Source organism: Pleurodeles waltl, chromosome 2_1 (genome assembly GCF_031143425.1).
Source record: "Pleurodeles waltl isolate 20211129_DDA chromosome 2_1, aPleWal1.hap1.20221129, whole genome shotgun sequence".
Classification (NCBI taxonomy): domain Eukaryota; kingdom Metazoa; phylum Chordata; class Amphibia; order Caudata; family Salamandridae; genus Pleurodeles; species Pleurodeles waltl.
The window spans coordinates 125007984-125034857 of NC_090438.1; the positions used below are offsets into that span (position 1 = coordinate 125007984).

The window sequence follows — 26874 nt, forward strand, 5'->3', positions numbered from 1 at the left end:
AAAATTATTAGCTGAGGAAAGGTGCTTTGGGTATACAGGTTTGAGTTAGTTGCACACATTTCTCACCAATGGAAAGGTAACCAGATGCACATGTCTTTGGAATAGTAATGGACCCACCTCAGTTGCTATTGATTTCCCACAACTACAGTCTTTTTGAAGTGGTACCCTATTTATTTTTTCAGATTGTTTCGACCTTTTGGAAACTGACCTGATCTGCTCAGCAGACAGATCATTCGCTAAGCGGGAGATTAATTTCAGTAGATGTGAAATGGACCAAGTTACCTTCACATGCAGAGGCAGGGTGCAGATATGGTTACATACTTTAAATCAGCACCTAGCATAAGTCCAGTATCTTTATGAAGTGGAAGATAGTTGATTATCCATCTGTGCCGTTGCCTTTCGGGATTGTTGTGGTTATCACCTAATATTGCACTGAACTATTTGTACTATGCTTTGTGTGTGACGTTTTGCAACTTTCAGTACTCTACAGTGCACCCTACTCCTATTTAGAGCTGTATTGTAGCATTCATGTGTCTGTGTACATTTAGCACGGTTTTAAGTATTTTTTCTTTTTTAATGTAGGAAATCATGGACCGTATTTATAAGAATGTGATGAGCAAAGTGCAAGAAATGAACTACATTCAGAGAACACTATTTAAGCTTGGCTACGACTACAAATTGGATCAAATCAAAAGGGGATACGATGCCCCACTGTGTAACGTGTAAGTGAGGATAATTTTACTTTTCTGCCTCTGTTCAAGGTTATTCACAAGCTAAAGGATGGCCTTTTTCTACAGACACAAACGCGATTGGAGTATCCAATGAGAAGCTGGGTTTTTTCATTTTCACAATAACCGTGCTTTGTGAAGTCCTGTATTGTTGCATCACAGTTCTTAGGAGCAGAGGCTCTATAGTGGTTGCAAACCCATTGCTCTCATGTTATTTTATTTTTATTTTATTTTTAATTTATCAATTTAATTTTTTTTAATTTAGCAAATTCTAGTTTGTGGACGTTATACTAATAGAATTAAAAATGCCTGAAAAGATAAGCAGCTTGTTGAATGTACGTATCATGTCCACATATCGAATGAAAAAAATGCACAGCACAAATTTAGCTTAAATGATTGCTTTTGAAAATAGCATACTGTAATACAGTTTACTTAAAAACCCTCCAAGGACTTGAAGGTACTTGACGTTTCTTGGACCTCGTTATGAAGGGTGAAAGAACATTTTAGAGAAATTTTTGGGTCAGAGGAGCATATCCAGCTTGAGATGCTGTATAGACTGGCATGCCGTATGGTGTCTGCTTCCGGCTTTATCCTAGAAACCAACAGGTGATGGAAGCATATAATTGCGACGCTCTTAGGCAGGACAATGTATAGTTGGTGTATACATCACACTAGTTCCGTTAAATTATTATATATATTTACTTTACACAAATGAGGCGCCATGATAAATGTGATTTGCCCAGACTTGCATGTTATCAAGTGTTAATGCTGAAATACCGTTGATCTTCGTGTTGTAGGGCAGCATTTTAAACAGATCACCTCTGTTTTGCGTGTGCTTAGTAGCCCACCTACAGAGATAATATTGCTAATTATTTGCCAGCACCTGCGTTATTTTCCTAGGTAAAGCTGCATGACATGTGGAAGGCAACAAGCATCACTTCCACGAATAACATCATGACCCATGGGAGCCTCTATCTCCCTTCCTTGTATCTTCCTCAGGATGCCTCTGTCTCTTCTTCCATGAAGGACCTTTTTTTGTCTGCATTGTCTCCTCTTCACCATCTGCCCTGTCTCTGTAAGGTCCTGCTCTAGGGCATCCTAGTAGAAAAACAGCAACAAAAATACTTTTTTTTTTTTTTTTCTTTTCTTTTTTACTTTGCTCCTTAGTGTGACTATGATCATTAGGTTTGTATTTTGCTATGAAGTAAGCTCTGAGGTTTTAGGTTCTATTTTTGAGGTTCACATATTGAGTGATAAGGCCTGTGTGCAAAAAGAAAATAACTTTAAATCATAAGCACGTCTTTGTGTGCTATACCCTGTTCATTTGTCAAACAGCTAGTGTGAAATACAGTGAAACACTCTTTCATTAGATATTTCACATTCATATTCTCCAAGTATTCCCCCAACGTCAATATTAGTAGACCTCTTAAGAATGACCGACCAAAAGTAAACCATGCCGAACCACCCCTTATTTTTCACTCCATATGCGGAAATTGGAAGAAAAACAGGTCTTAATTCGCCCTTCAGGAAAAAAAGCAGGTAAGATTTGTTGCCCAAATAGAAAAACCTTTGCTCAGGCCAGGAACATCAAATGCACAATACTTGGAGATATCAGCTGCCCAGTTGGATTCCGATTTGCTGCCTGCATCCAGTCAGAATGGTCTTAGCATGGAGACCCTTCAAAATAGGCCATGTGCTTCGACCATTTTGGATGGCTAGTAGCATGCAGTCCGAATAGCTCATGTGCCAACTGCACACAAATCATTCAGACCAGTGTTTTCGCTGTAATCCCTGCAGTTTGGCCTCCTTTTTAGGGTCGAGCCTGCGTTGCATGCGCTCGCGCATGCGTATCGCAGCAAGACACTTTAGTTACTAGAAAAGGGCTCGGAGCCCTGTCCACGTCACGTCAGTGTCCTTCATTGGTTCATGGGCTTGCCTAGTGAAATCTGCTTGCTTTCATTAGTCGAAGGCACGCACATGTCATACCTTTTCTGGTGGCTAGCCCTCCTCGAGCGCAGCGACCAAGTACAGAAAACATGCGAGGCTCGCCGTTTTCTGTCTGATCGTGGACTACTTTTTTCTCTATTTTCCACGCGATTTCGCTTGGCAGAAGTAGAGCGCTTTACACATTTAATTTCACTTTTTTGGGTTACCTACATAAAAGCACTTTTGCCGATAGATGAAAAGTCGGGTTAGGAGTTTACAACGCGATCAGCTCTAACATCAGCAAACGCGAGACTCGTTGCATTGCAAATGCTTGTTGCTCTTGTAGGCAGATGAGGATCAAGTGCAGGTATGCACACAATTCACATCTACATTATAAACTTATCCCCATGTGGCCGTTAGCACACACATTTCACTTGCGAAAAATTGTGCTGTTAATTTGGAAGCGAGGCGTCCTTCCCAACTTAATAAAAACAATCTGGCTATTTCACAGCACAATTTAAGATAATTTCAGCTTAACCCCTAGAAGAAGTGGCGGAAGCAGCAGACATATCTCTTGTGAAAGATCTAAAGTTTTTAAGTTGGTACCAAACAGTTTGAAAGTCTCAAACAAAACACAAACTTTCCCAAGCAGTTGTTAGTAGAATAAAGAAAACTAAGCAGCAAAAAGACACATAAAAATATCATTTTTTTTTAAATGGTTTTAGACCCAAAGCACCAATAATACACAAAGCATCAATCAGAAGTCAGTTTGTGGTCCAGTCTGATTCTAGGCATGATTTCAGGCCAGCCATGATGGAATGGGATGTGTTAAGCAAGTGGATAGCACCAGGCAAACATTGTACTTTCTGACTTTTTTAGAGGTTTGGCTTATTGAGAGGGGGGGGGGGGGGCAGGAGACGAGAAGCTGAAGCCAGCGATCTCCCAATTAACTGGTTTAGGGTCAGAAGTTTGGCCAGATCAAGGCAGAATTCTGCAGCTGCCAAGAGCTCTTAACAGCTACAGTAGATTTGTCACCTTGTAGCATTTCAAGCAGTTAAGTTACTTCCTGGTTTCATCACTATTTTAGTTCTCAGAAACCGCCAGTGGGGAGAGCAGGAAGCTGTAGACTGGCAGGGCTCCACAAGCTGCGATGTCCTGCTGTCGCCTTTTTCAATACAATAAAAAGATCTAAGTGGAACGTGGCTTTCTTACCCTTCAGCAGTGTGTTTATCCAGCTCCTCCTAGTCACTCCAGCAGCACTGGCTTGTATACATCAGGGCTCCTTCTTAAAGTTACATTTCCACTTAAGTTAGCAAAAAAGTACTTTTTGTGAATTATTGTTTTCAAACTAAGTGCAAAGTAACTTTTTAAATAGCATCGGTAATTGATCAATATAAGGACATATTTTTCCAAGTGTTTAATATGCTCCATTTTGTATATTATGCACCAAAACATTTGGGCGTACAAAGCGTACTTTAGGGGTGACTTCGTTATTTTTTTCAAAAATAGGTTTTCTAACATCATGAAGTTGCTTTTTCTTTCCATGAAATAGGTCAGTACTTCTAAATTGAATCACAGCCCGAGTACAACGGTGCTGTCAAAGTATGTTTTTTTTTCTTTCTTCAGAATTTGGTATTGTTAATACACATTACAGCCCACATGATATCTAATTTCCATGCCATTGGTGCATTTCTTTTGCATCTGCTTTTCTCCAAGAAAAATAAATAAGCCAGCAAGTGCACATTATCACTTGACCATTAGGACGTAGTCCCACCTGTGACCATTCTTTTGCTAATCGCAGAAAAAAGCCTATTAAACTAGTTACAAACAATATGAAGTTCATATTTCCACAGTGAAAAAATAAAATACATATGGCGAAAGATCTAGAGGGTTGTCAATGAACCAAGGAGTCGATGTCTTTGCAAACTCACTCCAAGACCAGCCCGTATAATACCTCAACAGATTGCAAGGAACCCCCAAGCTACATCCTTGAATTGGTAGGCCTCTCTGAGTATATAACACCTTAGAGTTAATGATTGGCTACCCTTTGCACCAAGTATAGCTTTTGTGTAAGTCCTCCTAACCCAAAAGAATAATGGTGTGCTGCTAATGTTTACAAAACAGCACCTGAATGAAACCATGACCTCTGGACAAATGAGCAAAGTAAAGTTGTTTGGCTGTAAAGAAATGTTTGATATGTAGTGAACATTTTTGACAAACGCGCCCAATACCAGCCGGCAGGTGTATTGGTCGAGCAAGTGATGATTTGGCCCTGCTGTTCAGTTGTGTGGCCTAGACCACTCAAAGTATGGAGCCCACCGTTAATTCCTCTCTGTACCAGCAACAGCTAAAGCTTAGTGGAAAGTGGATCATGAAAATGAGCAACAATCTGAAATTCACAAGTAAATATATGACTGAATGGCTGGGGGGGGGGGGGAGAATCTGTATTTTGAAATGGCCAAATCAAAGTCCAGACCTCAAATCTATTGAAATTCTGTGGCAAGACGTAAACAGTCGTGCCTAAATGCCTTCAGATGCCACCAAGTTTAAGCACTTAAGCAGTTTTGTAAGGCAAGGTGAGTTCGAATTCCTTCCTGGTGATGTGAAAGACTGAAACATTTGTCTGAAACCCTTACTTTAAGTTAATGATACTGAATCGGATTATACACGTTACTGACTCATGGGATGCACTTGGTGACTATTGATTTCCTCCCCCAAGCAAATCACATTTATGTGTTATTTGTTGTGAGATTAGCTTTATCCACGGTTGGGGCTTGGTGATGGGTAGATGATGGTCAAATATATTAAACCATACAATCTTAAAGTGGTTTGCTTTCTTTAGCACATCACATTACATTACAGTAAGGCAACTAACTTCATGTTTTTAACGGTGTGTTTCACAGGTGTGAGTGTTGTTGATTGTGAAAGTCTGTTTGGTATCTGTCTGATATCTGGTAATGGCTTTAGGCTAATTATGGCCATGCTGAACACCTACAGTTAGAGATAATGTAGAATTCTTATTGGTTGCGAGATTGTTTGAGCTACACTGAATATTCTGCTTAACACTATAATGAGCTCTAATCGTTCTAAATGCATCTGCTGAGAAAATATAGTATGATCTGTTAAAATCTGCCTATTCACTCAGTTTTTGCAAAATGACTTACTATGTAGACTGCACATCAAATAAAATAAACTAATAAAATGTATCCCTAGTGGGTCTGGATGTTAATGGTTTGCCAGTGCACCATAAAACCTATTGTGTGTGTATAGTTTCTCTGCTCTTGCTTGTAAAGCAAAAGAATGAGCGGAAGACTCTGAAGCACTTGGTTTATAACACAAAATGTAATACCGATAAAAAGCCATTGATACGCTAAACCTGAAACCAGCCTGCTGTCAGCTGCCTGGCAAAACTAAAAGCCCTGTTGTAAATGGGTTCCATCAGTGGTACAAACAAATTTGTGTATATATATATATATATATATATATATATATATATATATTTTTTTTTTTTGATCATCTGGTTTTGGAACTATGATGTGGCCGATTTTTCCCTACCGGAGTCTCACGCCCAGCAATTTCTTGATAAATTGGACTGCTTGTGTTTACCATCAGTATCCGCCCTTTAAGATAAGGCTGCTGCAGCACAGCTAGGGTAAGGGGCACTGCGCTGATTACACATATGCAGGCGGGTACAGGCTGTATGTAAGAGAATAGTAGCCTGGTAGCTGCACAGAGAACCTGCCTTTGGCAGTTTTAACTGCAAATTTGACCTGTCAAAATACGCCTTTTGACAGACCTAAACCTTCCATTTCGACTATTAATCTCCCCTCATTTAGGCCTTATTGCCCATGAACCCAGGGTGCGGACATTTGAAAGTAGGGCACGTAGAATTTAATGTTGATTACAGTGGCTGCTGCCATAGGGATTCACTGTGCTACATTGTTGCATTTATCAAATGCTAAATTCGGATTGGTTGAAGCTATAAAAACACTTTACACCATTTTGAATTATTTTAAGTCCTCTTTAATGATTTGTCAGATTTTACATTATTATTTTCGTAATGTCACTTTTTGAAAGTTGCCATTATTCAGCATAAATGTTCTGTGAGTCTCTAGCTGCCTGTGCTGGTGATCGCACTCCCGCTAGGGAATGTGAATTTGGTCCAGACAGTGCACAAATTATGTGTGGACCCGATGGGCTGTCATGACAGGAAACCTGACACCAGCTGTTTTGTCACTAGCTGGCTATGAGTCATACCCAGCAAAGGAGGGTGGGTGATTTTGTGTGTGTGTGTGATAAAGGGGAAAACCCCCCACCCACATGCTGGAATGGGTGGGCTGTGTGTGTTAAATAAAGGGGAAAACCCCCACCCACATGCTGGAATGGGCATAAAGGTGGCGTCCCGTAGCATGCAAGGCTTTGGACCTGGACTCTGACAGTGGCAACACCATGGACAGCTGAGAGGACAAGATCCCTGATGTCCTAAATGACTGAGGGCTCTGTCTACAGCTGCCCCTGGGGGTCAGTGCAAGATTAAGTATTTAATAATTTTCAGGGAGGGGGTGGGGGGATGTATGTGAAGCTACCTCCCCCATCTTCCTTTGGGTCCGGAGGCCCTATTCCCTGGGCCAGGCGCTTGTGAGATTCTCCTGGGGCACTCCAACTCCCTGGGGTGACGGGCCAGCAACAGTCAGTGAGTAAAGTCAGTGTGGGGAAAGGAGCATGCCGGCTCCCACATGAGCAGTGCCGGACAGGTGAGGAGCTGGCCAGGTACCTTGTGAGTGGGTTTTCCTCACTGTGCCAACAATGGCAAATGGCTGGGGGAGTCCCGGGTGGCACAAGGGTACCCCATAAAAAAAAAAATAATAAAGAAACACAAAATCCAAGCATTGCCAAGCTGTATGGAAGAAAAGAACCATGGCAAAAGCTATTATTTTAAAAATTGCTTAGCTTCACAGGAGCATCCCATAATGGCCTACGGGGCATACTCTAGAGATTTTCCTTGCTTGTGGTGACCCAGAAAAGGGCAGGAGCACCACCAACTGATATTTTGGGGGCTGGCAGCAGTTCAGCAGCCTTCCCAGCCCCTGGGCAACTTTTAAAACTTAAACCATATGTCTCCCATATCGAAGGAAACATGACCCAGAGAGACTGCTTTGTTAAAGCTTTTATATGGGTGAACTTTGTTCTGTAGCCTCTGAGTGCAGTGACCCTTGGTGGTTGGCTCTATGGCTGCAATTTATGTGGCGTAAATGTGCTAAAGAAAGACACACCTGCTATGGTTTTCTGTTTTTCGCAGCATTTATATACAGGCCAGTATTTGCAGGTTGCAACACGAGTGATAAGCCAAGGTGATAGTGACAGCATCGCAGCTATGTACCACGAGTACAATCCTGAATTGACAGTGACAATAGCAACTTTACAATAACCATTATGAGGTGAAGAACTAAATGGTACCAGTGACCTTTTGCAACAGACAGAGCAGGAGAGTAACTAGGTACTATAAAGAGGTAAACATGAGTGAAGGGAAATATACGAGTGGGTGGTGGAAAAGGGGGCATGAGTAGGAGAAGGCGAGTTGTTGCAGATGGTGAAGGTTCAACATGGGCGGTCCTTAATAGTAATGCAGAGTCACACCTTAGGGGACCCAAGAAGATCACATTAAAATATCAAGAGTGGAGTCAGAGGGTTACCGTCCAATTCCAGGAAGAGATGTTGCTAACCATCTGTGTTCGTGTGTCGTCAGGTCATGTAGAAGGCCAAGCTGGGGAGTTGAGGAGATGGGATGGGAAAGGGGTCATAGAGGCAGAGAAGAGACGGCATGGCTGCCCGGTATCCAGCTATTTTCGGCTGTAACCAAAGGATATGATATAAGTTAGAATGGTTTGTATTACAGTTCCAGCAAGGGTCATGGGGTAGGTGTTTGGCCCTTATAAGGTTTCCATGGTGACCAATATCAATCATGAAGGTAGAGGAACTTCAGCCTGGATTTTCCCAGATCCCTGTCATGGTCAGCCAGTAGACGTCCACTCTTCCTGCAAATATCTTTACCCAATACCGGTTGCCATGCTAATATAGTTGGAAATCTAGTGACTACATCCCGGTCCTCCCAAGGCATGATGGTATTGAAGCATAGGCAAAACCAGAAACTCCATTAGCTGGGTCCCAAAGATTGCTCACGGATAATGAGCTAATTGATGATTGCTGCTGGTCCTCAGGTCAAAGTGTGTCTGAAGAGTAGGGAGCGGCTTAAGCGTTTGGTCTACTCACTTGAGTCCCTTGGTGTGCCAGGACCCCCAATAGAATATTTTCCCTCCAATGCAGAGGACTGCATTGTGTCATAATGGGGCTTTGTGATGTAATTAGCAGGGAGGCCCATAACTTTGAGCAACCTTTCAGGACATCGCCATCACACCTAGGTCAAGATTAGAGTCCACTATTGTTGTGAATCTGCTGACCAGTTGTAGATTTGTATAAACATCTTTATTATAAGTCTTCTTCAGCAACGCCAACACCTGTGACTCCTTCCAATGTAAGCACAAACTGTCCTCCCCCGCATCTTATCAGTCACCCATTCTCTCAACCTACCACATTCTATCCTACCTCACAGCATTCTACCTATGGGCACTACTTACATTCCACAAACAACTTAACACATCTTCCCCCTTTATCTAATGAACAGAAGAATAAAAAACAAATACGCAAGCTTAAGGAAATTCTACTTCACAATGTAATCTCGTAAATGTACCTGTTTCTTGATGATTTTACCTTGTTTACTTTTATAGGTTTCATTCCTCACAACTTGTCCCAAGCTATCATTGATAGCACAGGCATCCTCCTATGAAGAACTTCCTTCTTCCATTTAATTGCTATTTTCATTCCCAGTAGGAGTGCAATCATCAAAAGCTTGAACAGCATCCAACCCAAAATAATTTTTTGTAAAGTCCTTTGTAACATCTTTACCCACAATAGTTGATTCCCCTTTATACTTTGCAAAGCGACTCATATGCCAAACCCGGCCATCTCTCACTTTGGCCGAATTTTTATAAACCTCAAGAATTGTTCTTGGTTCAGAATATTTGCTGTCTACTTTCTTCACTTTACCTGATAAATTAACCCAAACTAAATCGCCCTTCTTTAAGCTTATTTCCTTAGCTCCATTGTTACAGTCCACATAACTTTTATAGTTCTCTTGAGATTTTGGAATTTTCTGTTTTACCTCGGAGGGACACCACTCATTCAGCCTAGAGTTGCTTAACCGACCCTGATTGTCCTTCATAAATGGAGTTTGGGGAGTTCTATACATCCAAATCATTTTTTTAATACGGTTTTCCAATCAACATTTTTATATTTAGCTAGCTGCAACAAGTCTTCAATGGCTCGATTTAAATCTCTCCACTATACTTGGATGATAAACAGACACTAATTTGTGTTCGATGCCATTCCTATTCAGAAATTCTTCAATTTCCCCGCTTTTGAATTGAACGCCATTGTCTGTAATAATTTATTTAGGCAGACCCTCCCTCTGGAAAAGTTCATCCAAAAACATCACTAGGTTTCCAGAATTGGTCTTATTAACAAATTTAACTTTAGGCCATTTTGAAAAATATTCAGTCACCACTATAATGTGCCATTCTACATTATCTTCAATAATTGGACCCATCATATCAACTCCAATAACTTCCAAAGCCATTTCAGGACACGGAACAGGATGTAACGTTGGCTTCAAAGGCACCAGTGATTTATCTGCATTCAAACATATGCCACAATTCCTAACAATTCTCTCAATATCAAAATCCATACCTGGCCACCAGTAATTTTCTTTAATCTTCAATTTAGTTTTAACAATGCCTAAATGCCCGTCATGGTTTATTTTGATAATAGAATCCCTCAATATTTTTGGTGGTAAAATCCTATCACCCCTCACAACCTTGTTTTGAATCACTGATAATTTGTCGCGTAATTCAAATAAATTCCTCAACTCTGCCCTAATTTTTTTTTTTTTCTGGCCAACCACTCTGAATTTACTTCTTTAATGTAGACAACATTAGATCATTTGAATTTGCCTCATCATAAACCTTGCTACTAATAGCACTCCATTCAGTAGTGGCAGTCCATGCCATGCTACGCTGATTCCTTCAACATCATCCACAATTTCTTCAAGCATCTTACGAAAGTAGGATAGAAGGTGTGGGAGTCTGGCCAAGACCTGGGTTTTATCCACAGTTGGGGCATAAACAGAGTTGACTACGAAGGTTTTATCTATAGTCCATAGTTTGACCGATACCCAATGGCCCTCCATGTTGACCTACTTTTTAATGGTTTACATAGGAGGCTGTTTCCTAAGAGTATGGCCACTCTACATTTTTTTGAGCAGCTACTTGAGGAGGATGCCTCTCAACGATAATTCTGCTGCTGCTAATGACTGTGCCCACCCATTCCTGTTTAAGCGTAGACTAGTCATTCTGGGACAAGTGGGTCTCCTGTAACAAGGCTATGTCTTCATGTTTCATAAGAAAGTATTGTAAGATTGTCCTATGTTTAATGTGAGACATGCCATTAACATTCATGGAGATCCAGATCAAAGTTGCAGTTGACATGTAGTAGTCTGTGGAAAACCCTGGAGGTGACTAGATGAAAACCTGAGAGAAAGAAGTGGGATCCCCGTCTGAGACAGAGGGTGGTGGTGGTGAAGGAACAGCCTGTGCAGAGAATGTTAAGGGGGGAGACAGCATCCCACAAAGAACAAGGGTCTCAAAGGTTTTGGTCTGGGCTTGTTTCTTCACCGGTGGTGCCGGGACACCTCTTCGTCCACACCTAAAATCAGATATGATGACCGGAATCGTGGAAACTGATCAGGGGTCATGGACCCAGAGCCTCTGTTGATGAGGAAGAGTCCACCATTAAGATGCAGCTGGGGAAAGCATGATGGTGCGTCTGGTTAGCCAAGGACTAAGTGCAGTGTCACAGGACTACAATGGGACTGCTCAAACCACCCACCTCCCAGCCCCATAGGAAATCCAGGTCTACTTTGCAGTTGGGCATGTAGGAGATTGGCTTGGGTGTACCTGCTAGACACTGACCCCCTGGAGCAGGGTAGGGTAAGATATGAAATGGAGCACTCCCAGTTGGCGCAGGGAATCCTCTGTCATAGGAACATGATTAAGGAGATGGCCCTGCATAAAGAAGAGTATGTGGAAACAAAACATGCATAATGCAGCAGTCCGTACACAGTGAGTAACAGAGCTGTCAGACAAAATCGGTTCAGGTCTCTCCTGTGCATCCAACATCTTCCACTCCCTGCATCAAAGAAGACTTCGGTTTGTCTCTGTCTTTGTAAAGTGCCTCCACTACTTGATGGAGGGCCTCCTCGATCCATTTCTCTCCTCAGTGTTCTCCATGTGAAGATTGCTCAGCTCATATCCAGGGGGGCTTCAAAATGAGGGGCAACAAGTCCTCCGGGTGCAGAAGTGACAGCAAAGTGCAGGCATTTGAGTCCTTTGTAGCATCTCCTAGGATGCCCAAGAACTGCTTGATCCTCTGGCTCAGTGAACTCCTGCGTTTTCCTGTCCATGATCACCACCATCCTTGCAGGTTCCGTCAGACCGTATGTAATAAACTTGGCTTTAGTTGACTACAAAGGGTCGCAGTGAAAAGGAGATTAGTTTTCCATCAATGCACAATAGTTCAGGTGATTTCTTGACTGCCAGAAGAATGGCTCTTGTGTGTTGGTGACAAAGAACACAGGCTATAATTGTCAATGAAGTATTGTTATGGTAAAATCGACGGGACCAGACCCAGTGAACTCTCTGAAATTCCAATGGTTCACACAGTGGGAGTCGCTGAAGGCCTGGGATAATTGATGTTAAGTATCCTAGCATCTCTGTTGGCCCCTTCCAAAACCCCATCGATTTGGAAATTATCCCTCTGCGTTGTCTTCGAAATCTGTCACTTTATGCTGCAGAATTTCAATATCCCGCCCCCAGTCAACGAGTCCATTATTTTGAGATTCTACCTCTTCCAACTTGTCCACTTTATCCAGACAGGAGTGTGTGGAGGACATCTTTTGTCACATGGAGCACACATCCTAATTGAGGTCTGTCCATTAAATGGCCCCCGGTCCAGCTAGGACCAGAGCGAAAGTGCAAGAGAAACAGAGAGGGGAGGGACTGATAGCCCAGCCAGTGGTCCCCAAAGGAGGTGCCCACCAATGTGAGCCATACAAGGGTGAGGTTCTTTAAAACATGTGCTGGTGGCCTGCACCTAGGGGCAGGACTTGCCATATTAGATATGATGTGCATCTGGGAGAGTCCCTGTATGTGATCCGTGGTCGCAGCACCCATGGGATCCAATTGTGTCAGTCCACAGTAACGTATGGGTTGAGGGCGAGGGAGTAGGTGGTAGAGCCAGGCAAGAGAGGTCACCTACCACGCAATATCAGGCACCTAACTGGCAGTATTCAAGCATCCAGGTTCAGGACCACTGGCTAAATGAAGGGTATCCCCAGAGGAGTTCTAGGACTGGGTCAGTGTTCAGGGGAGTCCTTACACAACCCACTTAGATCTGCTCATGTCTGTATTGTCACCCAGGTTGCGGCAGAATCCCAGGGTCGTGTGGGCCGGGGTTCTGCATGTCCAGGTTCTAGCCTAACTACTCACCCACCATCAGCTCTGCTTCCGCGTACTTCTCTGCCATCAGGTGGATGGATGGATGGAGACACTCCACTGGGTGATCCTTGGGATGAAGGTCGATGGGTGACTTTGTCAGTAGGAGAGTGTGGCGTTAAGCCACGTCTAGCAAGAGGCTGTGGCCCTGCCTTGTGGCCGGGAGGCCACGTTCAATGCACAAGTCCGCCTCTCACAGCAGCAAAACATGCTGTGTGTGTTCCCAGTGCAAAGACAGCACCTGCAGGTCGCATGCACCCTCCTAGTAGGTGGAAAGAGGGGTGCAACTCCAGCACCAACGGATGGTAAATCTTTAGGTTTCAGTTTTCTGAATATCGCTTGCAGACCCACATCATTTCAAAAGTTCAAAAAGCGGAAAATTGCCACTTCGCTCACCCATGGCCACACTCTCCAAAGCACTGGCACAATGTATGCACCATGTGGCCCTCCTGCTATTCACTACCCATGCAGTGGCACTGGTTCACTCTTGAGGCCATTTATGTATGCATTTATTTGGTGTCGGACCTGATGTTGCACACAATTTTTATTATAATTGTTCTGCAATGAGATGCTGTTCCCAATTTAGTAGTCTGTTACGTTGAACAATTTTAGCATTTTGAAATTAGCTCGGGGGAGGTCTCTGGATTCTCTAAGCCCTTCCAAATTTCTTAGCAGCAGCAATGTTAAGGTTGCCCAACTTCCAGTCTCTTGTGGGGTGTCTTCTGGCCCATTATGCAGGTATAAAGGACACTATGGGAAAGGCACTTGTTGCCTTTAGAGTTAATCTCCACTGGGCAATGCAAGGATGGCAAAAACAGCTAATTACCAGCAAGTTCTCATTACACTTTGTTGCAGTGACGCACAAACATGTTACAAAGTCCTCAACATGCTGAGTACTACCAGAGAGAAATTACTAGTATTCCTCTGAAATCTGAGCTTGTTGAGGAGCAGTACTGTAGAATGGAGCCACTGCTGGCTGGAATTGGTTGGTTTGAGTAATATTACATTGAATGTAAGTTCTTTGTTCCAAAAGGGTGTCGGGCTTCATTTAGTTGCTATATTTTTCATATTACGCTGGCATGATTTGTAGGTACTATAAGACACCTGGTATACATTCTTCACATATTTTAATTTATTTTTCTACAGGCTGCTGTTTAAAAAGGTGAAAGCACTATTGGGAGGTAATGTACGAATGATGCTTTCGGGAGGTGCTCCGCTCTCCTCTCAGACACAACGGTTCATGAACATTTGCTTCTGCTGCCCCATTGGTCAAGGCTATGGTTTGACTGAAACATGTGGTGCTGGAACGATCACGGAAGGTCAGTTAAAGTTCCTCTTTTTTAGCCATTTGTGCTTTTCGCATTCAAAATTTAATGCTAAAGAGATCGTACTACTCTCTGCATCTTTTTCTCAGTACCATTTATGTAATCTTACTAGCCTACTGCGGTGCTCCTCCAAAACTGAGGTAGTCTATTATAACAACTAGTACCATGAAGACTGAAGGTATGTTTGACAGGTTTTGACATCTTATGTCAGGATGCCAAGCTTTCTTTTTAGGTTTGTCATTTGCTGGAATGCAACCTTGGAACCTGTTCTCCCACTCAACTTAGATTCTAAATATGCTATACTGGTCTAGCACCATATGGGTTTTCCCATTCAGAGGGTTTAGCGGCTGGTTTATGTTTCCCACATTTTAGAGATCATCAGTTTGTAAAAGCTCCTCTTACTAATATCCAGCACTATTTTCCCTCTGTATGTTTAAAGATCAGAAATACTCTCTGAAATTTAAAAATGTGAACAGTCATGATGACATTGAGGAGGAAATAGTTGAGGATGTTTTTCATGCAGCTGTTGTGCACAAAGGTGTATAATTCACACAGCCCCTCTCTGCAAAACATGTCTCCCCTCCTTCCACCTCTTTCAGTGAATCCCTTTCCCAGGTCACAATCTTTTTTTACCTTTTCTTATGTGATATTCATAACAGGTTTACTACCTCTGTACCCTTGAACTAAGATCACGTTTTGAACTTGAAAGTATTTTTAATCAGAGATTATAACAATAGGATGCAACACTTTTTGAGCCTTTATAAGCGTTTTCCTCTCAGCCTAATTAAACAAAACACTAAACTTAACTAAAACACCGATCTAACCATGTTTTTATAAATGAAAAAGTTCTGTTACTTACTGAACATCAGAGAAAACTGAGACTGTAACACAGAGATTTTTGAAGTGAATTAGCCTATGCTTGGCTCACTGAATAAGAAGGCCTAATCAACGTTTATATTAATTTATTATTTAAGGAAGTCTGCTAGGTTTTTCAACATTTTTTTTTTTTTTTTTTTTCCTGCAGATTTAAGTGTTTTTTTTTTTTTTTTTTTAAATCTTTTTATGATAACTTGTTCTACTTCCCTCTGACCATGTCTGCTTTTTAGGTTGAGCTATCTGTTGGCAACCTACCTATTGTATCATATATATGCCTGGGAGTGCCTCGAGTCCTGTCTTGTAGGATAGCTTTTTAAGAATTATCAGTGACCTATTGTATTATATATATGTGGGGGGTGGGGTGTGATGGCAGGTGCAGCTGTAGATACACATACTGTACATAAGTCCGCCATCTAGTGTTGGGCTAGGAGTGTTACAAGTTGTTTTTCTTCGAAGAATGTTTTCGAGTCACGAGATCGGGTGACTCCTCCTCTCAGTAATACTGCGCATGGGCATTGAGTCCTTTGTTAGTTTTCTTTCTGCTGTCGGGTTCGGACGTGTTTCCTCTTGCTCTGGGACTTTTTGGTTCTGTATCCTGAGAACTTTTCTAAACTTTCTATAAAATGTCGGTATAGTTTTGATAACCTTTTCTTACTGTTGATAGCTGGTACGATTTGTAATCGCCAGGTTCGAGTCGACACCCTCAGGGGAGACCGTGACCTTTCTGGGCCTTCTTGAATACATTATTTGATTGAATAATGTAAGCTCATAGAATGTACTCAGTTTCATTTGCCCTCAGTGTCACCTGTGAGACCTGTGACTCTTGCAGATCGTTCCGATCCCAAAAGACTCTTCGGGACCGGAGAACACGTTGGATGGAGATGTCGTCCAAGTTGGCAGAACACTCCTGACATTTTTGGAGGAGAACACACGCAAGAAGAGCAGCGTGTAGCAGTTTCCATTGAGAATTCAGATTCGGATTGAGACTCTGATGGGGATATCACACCAGCACAGTACGTGAGTATAGCGGTCCCCTCGCACCAAACAAAGACAATCAAAAGACTTCTACATCGGTCTTCAGTCCTCCACTGCCTTCCAGCCATGGTCCGACCCGAAAAATACCTTCGGAAGACCAACCCTCTGGTCTGGCATTGAAGCAGAAGACCAAAGTGCAGCCAACACATACCCTACAGGCTGCAGCACCTCCTTTTGGTGCAGAGTCGAAAATCGGACTCCTCCGCTTCGGAGCCGAAAAAGAGACTACCACTTTCGGAGCTGATAATTTCATTCATAGTCAAGCATATCACCAAAATTTCCGAATCAACAGATACCAGTGGTGAACGTTATTCAATTACTAAGGAGTCTTCGGAGATTCAACCCATTTTAGAGGTTATGGTTGCCAAACAAAGAAGGATCCATATACACAAGGAGACAGGGTGGATTATAGCATCTCCTCCTCCAGCAACCAAAAGAAAATTAACTTTTCAAGAGACTTTCAATACTGGGTCTCTACCAACTAAACTCAGTAAGTAAAAGGAGAAGCAAAAGATAATGCAACCACGGTCTCACCCTCCTTATCTTCCTATTACACCACCCTCACCCACACATTCAGCACATTTTTCACCACAGGCCTCACCTATATCACAACACGAGGATGATTTCACTGATCCTCAAAACAATGTAGATCCATGTGATTTATATGATACAGATCCTATTTTACCTAATGACCCGGATCTGTATCCAGCAAGACCATCTTCCCCTGAGGACACAACTGCCTATATTCAGGTTATAGTTAGGGCAGCAGCATATCCTAATGTGCAGTTACATATTGATCCTATTGAGGATGATTCCTTGTTCAACACATTAACATCTACTCATAAGGAGTATCAGTGTACCCTATGCTTGCAGGCCTGCTTGACATGCTGAAGATATATTTAAAGAAACAGTAAAAGCAAGAATTATTACACCCGGGGTAGACAAAAAATATAAACCAGCACCATCTGACCCACTTTTCATTAGAGCATAATTACCACCTGACTCTAAAGTAGTGAGTGCAGCGAGGAAAAGGGCTAATAGTCAATCTACAGGAAATGTCCCTCCTCCAGATAATGATTTGTAAGTTTGATGCAGTGGGTAAAAGGGTGGCTACTCAGGCTGCTAATCATTGGAGGATTGCAAACTCTCAGGGACTCCTTGCAAGGTCTGACAGGGCTCATTGGGATCAAATGGCAGATTTATTGCAATATCTTCCACCAGAGCACCAAAAAAGAGGGCAACAAATAGTGACAGAAGGGCAGGCTATTTCTAATAATGCTATTAGATGTGATACTGATGCAGCTGATTCAGAGGCAAAGGGCATTTACACCAGCATAATCATTAGAAGACATGCATGGGTAAGGGTCTCAGGATTTAAACCAGAAATTCAACAAGCAGTTCTTAACATGCCCTTTGACAAACATCGATTTGGCCGGGAAGTGGATACCACAATAGATTAAAGATTCAGAAACTGCAAAAGCCATAGGTGCTTTATATACCACACCTACTACAGGTAATTTTAGTAGGCCACAGTTTAGAGGTGGCTTCAAACCATCAACCACAGAACCACCTACCTCACAACACAAACAAGGAATAAGCTTCTATAATAGGGGCTCATTCAAAGGATCATATAGAGGAAGGGGTAAATCAACCACTTCCAGAGGTTCTGCTACATCAACAAAACAGTGACTTATTAAACATCCCCACAGACCATACATCGCCTGTGGGAGGAAGATTGGTGAATTTCTACTCCCAATGGCAAAGCATCACCACAGATCAATGGGTTCTGTCAATTATCTAACATGGTTATTGCCTAGAACTCATCTCTACTCCACCAAAAATTCTCCCTCGTTCTCACAGAATGACTCAGGAAAATCTTATTCTCTTAAAATAAGATGTAAAATCACTACTCCTCAAAGGAGCCATAGAGATAGTGCCCATATTCCAACAGGGATCAGGAGTATATTCACTATACTTCCTTATACCAAAGAAATACTGTACTCTCAGACCAATCTTAGATCTCAGGCCCCTCAATCTATACATTCTATCAGAACACTTCTATGTGGTCACTTTGCAGGATATCATTCCCCTGTTACAAAAACAGGACTACTTGACAGCATTAGACCTCAAAGATGCTTACTTTCACATTCCAATACATCCAGCACATCGACAGAACCTAAGATCTGTAATGGCAGGAAAGCATTACCAATTCGGAGTGCTACCGTTCGGGGTAACAGCACCAAGGGTGTTCACTAAATGCTTATCAGTGGTTGCAGCATTTCTCAGAAGGGAACACATGCATGCATTCCCATACGATTGGCTCATAAAAGCCACAACAAAACAATTGTCATCAGCATACTCAATATACAATAAACATCCTACACAAATTAGGATTTACAGTCAATTTCCAATGTTAAAGTCTCAAATCAGGGTTGCCATATCCAAACCCACTAAGGATCCAAGCTTTCCACAAGCTCATATCTCAACTACAATATAACCACAGTTATACAGTAAAATTAGTGATTAAACTTTTAGGGATGATGGCCTGATGTGTAGCCATAGTTCCCAATGCAAGATTGCACATGCGGCCACTACAGCAGTGTCTTTCTCGTTAATGGTCTCACGCACAGGGTCAAATTCAGGATCTTGTGTAGGACCACCAAACTTACACTTCTCTGCAATTGTGGGATTACCCCAAACTCTCAAAAAGGCCGCCCTTTTAAGACCCTGTGCCTCGGATCATAATCACAACAGGTGCATCACTGATAGGTTGGGGAGCACAACTCAACAACCTCACCATACAAGGCAAGTGGGATTCACACCAACAAACTTTTCATATAAATTACTTGAAACTCCTCGCAGTATTCATAGCGCTAAAAGCTTTTCAGACGCAAATCACACACAAGAGTATTGATACGGACAGAAGTATGACCACAATGTATTATCTGCAAAAACAGAAGGTGGGGACACTCGTCCCAATTACCTCTTACCACAGACAATATGGAACTGGGCAATTCACATTCAGATCCAGTTATTAGCAGAATATCTTCCCGGCATACACAATCAACTAGCAGACCTGTTAAGCAGGACATATCAATAAGTCCACGAATGGGGAAATTCACCCACAGGTGATTCAGCAATATTTTCAAATGTGGGGAACTCCAGACATGGATCTGTTCGCCACAAAAGAAAATGCAAAATGCCCAACCTTCTCCTCCGGGTACCCACACCCTCAATCCAAGGTCGAAGCTCTATGGACGAATTGATAAGGAATATTTGCTTACGTTTTTCCACCTCTCCCACTAATTCCATCTCTGATTAGCAAAAGATTAAACAAACCTCACTCACAATGATACTCATAGATCCAACCTGGGCACGTCAACATTGGTACACAACACTATTGGATCTGTCTGTAGTTCCACATCACAAGCTGCCAAACAGACCAGACTTTTTGACTCAAATAAAGGGTCAAATCAGACATTCAAATCCCAGCATACTCAACCTGGCGATTTGGCTCATGAAGTCATAGAGTTTGGCTATTTACAACTTCCATCTGAGTGCATGGATATTATAAAAGAAGTGCCCAAACCCACAACTAGACAATGTTATGCATCTAAATGGAAACGTTTTGTATACTATTGTCACCCAAAACATATTGATCCACTTAAAGCGTCAGTACAAGATATTGTTTGTTACTTTCTTCATTTACAAAAAGCAGACTTGGCATATTCATGTATTAAAATTCATCTAACAGCTATACCTGCTTATCTTCAAAACAGACAGCAAACCTTATTGTTCAGGGCTCCTGTTATTAAAGCCCTTATGGAAGGCCTTTAACGGGTTATTTCACCTAGAGTGCCTCCAGCACCTGTCTGGAACCTTAATATTGTACTCACAAGACGTATGGGACCACCATTTGAACCCATGCATTCTTGAAGTCTACAGTTTCTATCATGGAAAGTAGCTTTCTTAGTAGCTATTACTTCATTAAGAAGGGTTAGTGAAATTCAAGTATTCACTTTAGAAGAACCTTTCTTTCAAATCCATAAACATAAATTAGTTTTAAGAACAAATACTAAATTCTTACCCAAGGTGGTTTCACATTGTAATATCAATCAATCGGTGGAATTGCTAGTCGTCTTTTCGCAGCCAGATTCAGTTGCTGAAAGGGCTCTTCATATCCTCGATGTTAAGAGTTCTTATGTATTATATAAACGAAGGAGTTTAGAAAAACAAAACCACTATTTGTAGCTTTTTCACACCTTCACAAAGCTAATCCTATTTCTAAAAATGGGTTAGCCAGATGGATAGTATAGTGCATTCAAACTTGCTACCTTAAAGCTAAAAGACAGTTACCAGTACCTCCTAGAGCCCAATCCACTAGGAATAAAGGAGCTTCAATGGCTTTTTTAGGCAATATACCAATAGCAGACATATGTAAAGCTGCCACATGGTCTACACCACACACATTTACCAAACATTACTGTGTGGACGTCTAATCTTGCCAACAAGCAAATGTTGGACAGGCAGTACTCAAAACACTATCCCAAACTACTACAACTCCTACAGACTGCCCACCGCAGGTTTAAGGGAGGACTGCTTTACATTCTATGCAGAGCATGTGTATCTACAGCCACACATGCCATAGAATGGAAAATGTCACTTACCCAGTAGACATCTGTTCGTGGCATCTAGTGCTGTAGATTTACATGCACCTTTCCTCGTCCCTAGTCAGTTACCATATAATTGTATAAATGTACATACACTTGCATGGGCATTTTTTCTATCTATACTTCTGTTACTCTCTCTCACCCGCCTGTGGGAAAACAGTCTAACAAAGGACTCGATGCCCATACGCAGTATCACCGAGAAGGAGCCACTGGATCCTGTGACTGGAAAATACTTCTAGAAGAAAATCAAGTTGTACCACTCTGAACCAAACACTAGATGGCAGGAGCATGCAGAGCATGTGTATCTACAACACTGCTTGCCATGAACAGATGTCTACTGGGTAACATATTAAAATAGGTCACTGATCATTCTAAAGTGGCTTTCCTACAAGACACGACTCGAGGCACTCTCAAATGTCCTAGTTCTAGACCACCATGTGTATTTCCTGCCATTCCTCTCCCTCAGTTTTTTGAGCGACCTTATAAGAGTTCTATGGAACAGCATCTATCTAAGGGAAGAACTTCACAGAAGCTACCATCCTCCCACAAATCTCAGCCGCAACGTGCCATATATTGTTTCTGAAATTTCTTAGGAGAGATTTACCATGCATAGGACTTCAACATTTCATGGAAGACTCCATACAACACCAGAGATGGATTCTTCCTTCCTTCCAATTGCTCCGGAATCTACGATTCAGTTACACCTTGAAATTCCGCGTTGAAGCCATTGCCCCAGAGGGAGCACACTTCAGTGATTTTTGAAAACCTCCAAACAAAGCATTAAGCCAAAACTATTTTTTTGTTGTTTGTTTTTTATAGTTGCAGCTCTCCTGTACCCAAGCATTTCTAGAGCAAAAGTACAGGGTTTCAGAAGCTGATCCTGCATTTCCAAAAGGAAAGCCCTATTTTAGATTTTCTGATAGTGGCTACAGTCGCGAAGGCATGCAGTACTCTCAGATATGCATTCTTTAGCTTCTCCGGAGGAAGAGATCAAAAGAATGGACAGGTTTGAGGAACGAAGGTGTGCCACTACTCTTTTGGTACGTTATTGCCAAGTTCTGTGGGACTCCTGGGGTCAGGTTATGGACTTCAAGGAAAAAGTACTGCAAGAAATAATGTGCACTTGCGCATTACTCTTCTAAAGACAGAATTTCTTTCTATGCTGCAGAAAGGGGCAGTTGAGCCCAAGTCATACCATGAGAAGGCTTGTCCTCAAGAGGAAGAAGTCTGGGGAAGGGAAACCCATTTTAGATTTCAGACATAAAAACAAATACCTTCTTTATGTGAAAGGTTTGCGCCTGAATGAGGCTGCCATTCTAAAAGCTGTTTTCCCTACCATTTCTAAAGAAGCTAGGAGAGCCATGGACGTGGTTAGGTGTTTGAAAATCTACCTTTCTTAGGCCAAACACTTCAGGAATTCTAATCAGTTATTTGTCTCCTTTGGCCATCTAAACAGCAGCCTCTATGAAAACACTGCCTTGGAAGATGGATTTCGGCAGCATTAACCTTTTGTCATAAGAACACTAATAGGCCTCTATCGACCACAGTAATGGCACACTCTACAAGAGGAGTTGCAGTGATTGCAGCTTTGTACTCCGGAATGCCGGTCATGGACATCTATAGCGCGGCGACATGGAAAAACCTCTAAACCTTTACAAAGCCCCGTCCCCAGAAGCAGCAAAGAACTCAACTGTACGACAAGCTGTTCATGCATCCGCTTTTTTTTTTTATTAAGTTAACCCATGCTCCCGTCTTCCTTTACGAAATGTAATGGATTCTGCTTTCTATTATGCTTCAAGTATGTGTACCTATGAAAGATCCTGGAGAAGGAGTTACTTACCTGTAACTACAGTTTTCTAACATTAATATCTTTCATAGATAACATGCATCTCTCATCCTCCCCTGTTTTGGCTCATTTGTTGGTACTGTTTTTATAACCATGCATCACATTTACTCAGACCCTCTGGAATAAATGACTCACCTGTTGGTACTGTTTTATAACCATGCATCATATGTTTCGGAACCTCCTGGAAGAAGTGAAATCCACGGTCCTTCAGTCTTGTTAGATGAAGTTTGTATTTTTCAAATTAGATTGAATTACTTCTATACATGCTCTGTTTTGTTGTTGTTTCTATTGGAAACTGTTTTCCGTACTGCTCTGTATGTACCAAAGGCTTTCATTTCGATGACCTGGAAGATTCAAACATGTAAATATATGAAAGGCACCAGAGCTGGAAGAAACAAAGTTGCAGGTTACTTTTAATTTGCTCCATGGTGGCTAAATGATAAATGAAGCTCATCCCAGCCTGCAAAATTGTAAATACTTAAAAAAAAAAAATTTAAAAAAAATGTGTGTATGTATGTATATATATATATATATATATATATATATATATATAGAGTGTGAGTACTTTAGCTACGGGGGTGTCAGTATGTATACAGGTGATCGACTGTCAAGTTGGTGCTCAAGGGCTTCAAAATGTACAAACGACTCCCCCATCACAGCAGCCGTTGCTGAATTAAAAGTCATATGACAAGGAAAACAAGAAAAATTAGACACAAAAACCTCTCCTGTCAGTGATGCATGACCGCTAAATACACATAAGTCCTTTGATGTACAGACTGTCTGAACTAACACACTGCCATAATGTCAGATTGTATCTTTTGTAAAACGTCTAAGTATTTTGAAGGTTGGAATTAGTAAAGCAGGATGTAAACAGGAACATTATCCAGATACTTAATCGCATCCTGCATATCACCCTTAATGTTTTTTCAGAGTAATCTGAACACTACATCAATGCAGCCTAGTAAAAGTAATGCAGGAAAGGGAAAATAAAGATCAATAGAAATTGGTACACTTGTTTGTCAACTTTTAACACTGGTTTTTATTCTTAGTTGCAGACTACAGTACAGGCAGAGTTGGCGCACCACTTATTTGCTGTGAGGTTAAGCTAAAAGACTGGAAGGAAGGTAAGCCTAGCATCAGATTTTATAGTACATTAAACAAACATGCATACTAGTACCGCGTTTTTACAGAGTTTTAAAAGCCAGGGCATGGTGTTTAATATTTTCCCACAATTCAGTGATTTCCCTGCATGTAAGCCTAATTTTCACCAAATTTCACTATCAAACTATTTTCTCTGGTTAGGTGCCCTTAAAACACTGACAATGGTTTAGGCAATAATGTTCTTGACTATGTAATTATCTCCAGTATTTACAAAAGACAGAATGAAGTTGAGTACCGGAACACGTTTTAGTTTCTCTTCTCCATTCAGCGTACAGGTTGTATACACAGTGTATTGCATCCCAGAGCAATTGGAAGATCGATGATCCTTGCTCTTTTGCGAAGAGCACTGAACCCCTGTGCGTGGTATGTGCATCATTGTAACTTTCCAGTGTGGGAGTTTATCCCACTGCACCCTAATGCCTGGGATTACTCCTTCGTGACTTCTCAACTATCCTCCAGCTAACAGTGAATACAACTGCAGAGGCCCCCAGTATGCCCCAACCTATGCCACCCTACTTTCTCTAACCCATAAACACTACCCAGTAATCCAGAATAGGGGGAGCTCCTTGCTGCCCATGGATTCAGAGGATCTCACCCATCCAGGACCTTCTGAGCCTCCCTTGTATCAGGCCATAGAATGACAAACCAGGATGTGTCTGAGTAACGGTTCCACGACCTCAGTGTCTCAGCCTTCACCGTCCCCCTCGCTGCAACCCCAGTCATCTCGTCACACGTTACGTTGGTACAGTGACTGCTGCAGGTTCCGCCACCTCCAGAGGCGGCACACTACTTTTGGCCCTTCATTGCCATGTAGAGTTTCCTACTTAGTTGTTCAGCTTTAGAGTAGTACCTCACTCCTCCACTGTTTGGTTAAGGTGGGACTTTTGCTCCACCTTAAAAAAAAAAAAAAAAAAAAAAAAAAAAAAATTTATATGGAAATGGCCCTCTGTATCGGATTTCCTCCGGTTTCTGGTTTTTTTTTGTCATTCCTCCATAGGAGGTTAGTTTCCAACAGATCCTTCAGATGCCCTTTCCATTCCCAGTAAAATCGTGTTTCTAAACATTTCCATAATGTTCTTTTAAGGGGAAGTTGCAAGACCAAATTGTTCTTTTTGCTTACGGCCCGCTCTGTTCACTCTCTTTGATTGTAATCATTGTGTCCCCATTCATTACAATCTGAGAGTGCTTGCGTATACCGCTCAGTATCATGCTTTTCAACCAAGACGTTCCAATGTTATTTTTTTGTAATCAGCTTTTCAAATCTAGTCCCTTATCTTCAAGAACTTGAAAATGACTATCCAGTAGGGGCTGTCTGGCGTGCACGCTGTCCAATGGATTAGATCCTTGCTATTTCTTTTCAGTGGTTTGTCCTTTGCCCCTCGCTATCTGTTTGCTGATGCCGTGGTTCAGACCCCTTTTTTCTCTGTGCTTTAATCAGAGGTACAGGTTTTGCCACTGTTGCAGAGCTTCAACGTTCCTGCCATCCTCTCTCAATAAGCTTCTACTCTTCCACAGGACTCTACATGAGGGAGGTCCTCATAGCAGATTCATAGCTGATACCAGTTTCGTTTCTTTGCATGTACTGGGCTGTGTTGGACCCCAACGTGATGCATCATAGCTGCTGAGTACTGTCTTGAATCCCACCTAAATTGCTCCAAAGTTTTATGAGATCTTTGCAAAAGTTTATGGATCCAATTCCCTTAAAAGAGAAGTGTTTTGCCTATGATTTAACAACTGTTACATAAGTCATGATTTTCTGCATGTAGAGTTTTTGGTGAAAGGCAACTTTCAGTATACTAACCCATAGAATTGATGCATTCGAAAATTAGATGGAGATCTGTACTTCCTGAATGTTTTGTATAATAATTTTGGCAAAATTAAGAACCATTCGCCTTAAAAATTGATGTACACTGAACTTGCACAAATGGACGTGATGCTTAAATTGTATAAAAATGATTTAATAAATCAGTTTGCTAATCTACTTCAGTTCCTAGCCACTGTGACGAATCCGCCCCTCCCCCCCTTCATAAAGTGACAACCATTCCACTATTTAATGGATGCTGCTGTGGTCCTTTAAATTATATACCATGGTCGATAGAGGACACCACACACTAGGCTGTTTTCTATGTTTAAAGAACAGTAGCAATTTGGTGAAAGCTTTAGCAGTTGTAACGTGGTGGAAAATTGTCCCTTAGAAAACAGTGTGTGGTTTGTGAACAGTGCTGGCTGTAGATTTGCTTAAAGATAATATTTCTGGATGTAGTGTGGGCCAAGTGACCATTGCTTGTTTTTTATTTAATTGTTGCATTACAAAAATCTACTTGAGAGCAGAATCTCCAGCTAATCTTGCATTTAGGGCTTGTTGATCCTGCTCGAATGTCACGAAAGAGTCCTAATAAAAATATGAATTGAAAATTACTAAATTACTGTCACGAAATGTAATCTTCAGTTTTAATTCCACAGTGCAGTGCTGATAAAATCAGATTACATCATATTTAGTGCCCCTACCTATTCCATTATGTTCTAAAATATACATCTGTGGATGTTAGGTTGCTAGTGCTCTGTTAAAATGTTACTTTTCATGGCAGCAGAAGACTTTCCAAATAGATATGTACTCAAGACTCTAAGGGCAGTATGGTTGAG

At 41.7% G+C, this 26874-nt stretch overlaps 1 protein-coding gene across 6 annotated transcripts in view; it reads left to right on the top strand.

Moving 5' to 3' along the window:
* The window catches only part of ACSL4 (acyl-CoA synthetase long chain family member 4), a 173273-nt gene that overhangs the window by 131396 nt on the left and 15003 nt on the right, over positions 1–26874 (top strand). For all 6 annotated transcript variants that reach the window (XM_069211456.1, XM_069211482.1, XM_069211466.1 and 3 more), the window contains exons 10-12: positions 583–722; positions 14465–14637; positions 24120–24194. In XM_069211456.1, coding sequence (XP_069067557.1) covers positions 583–722; positions 14465–14637; positions 24120–24194 — 388 coding nt within the window. The remainder of the gene's footprint in view (positions 1–582; positions 723–14464; positions 14638–24119; positions 24195–26874) is intronic.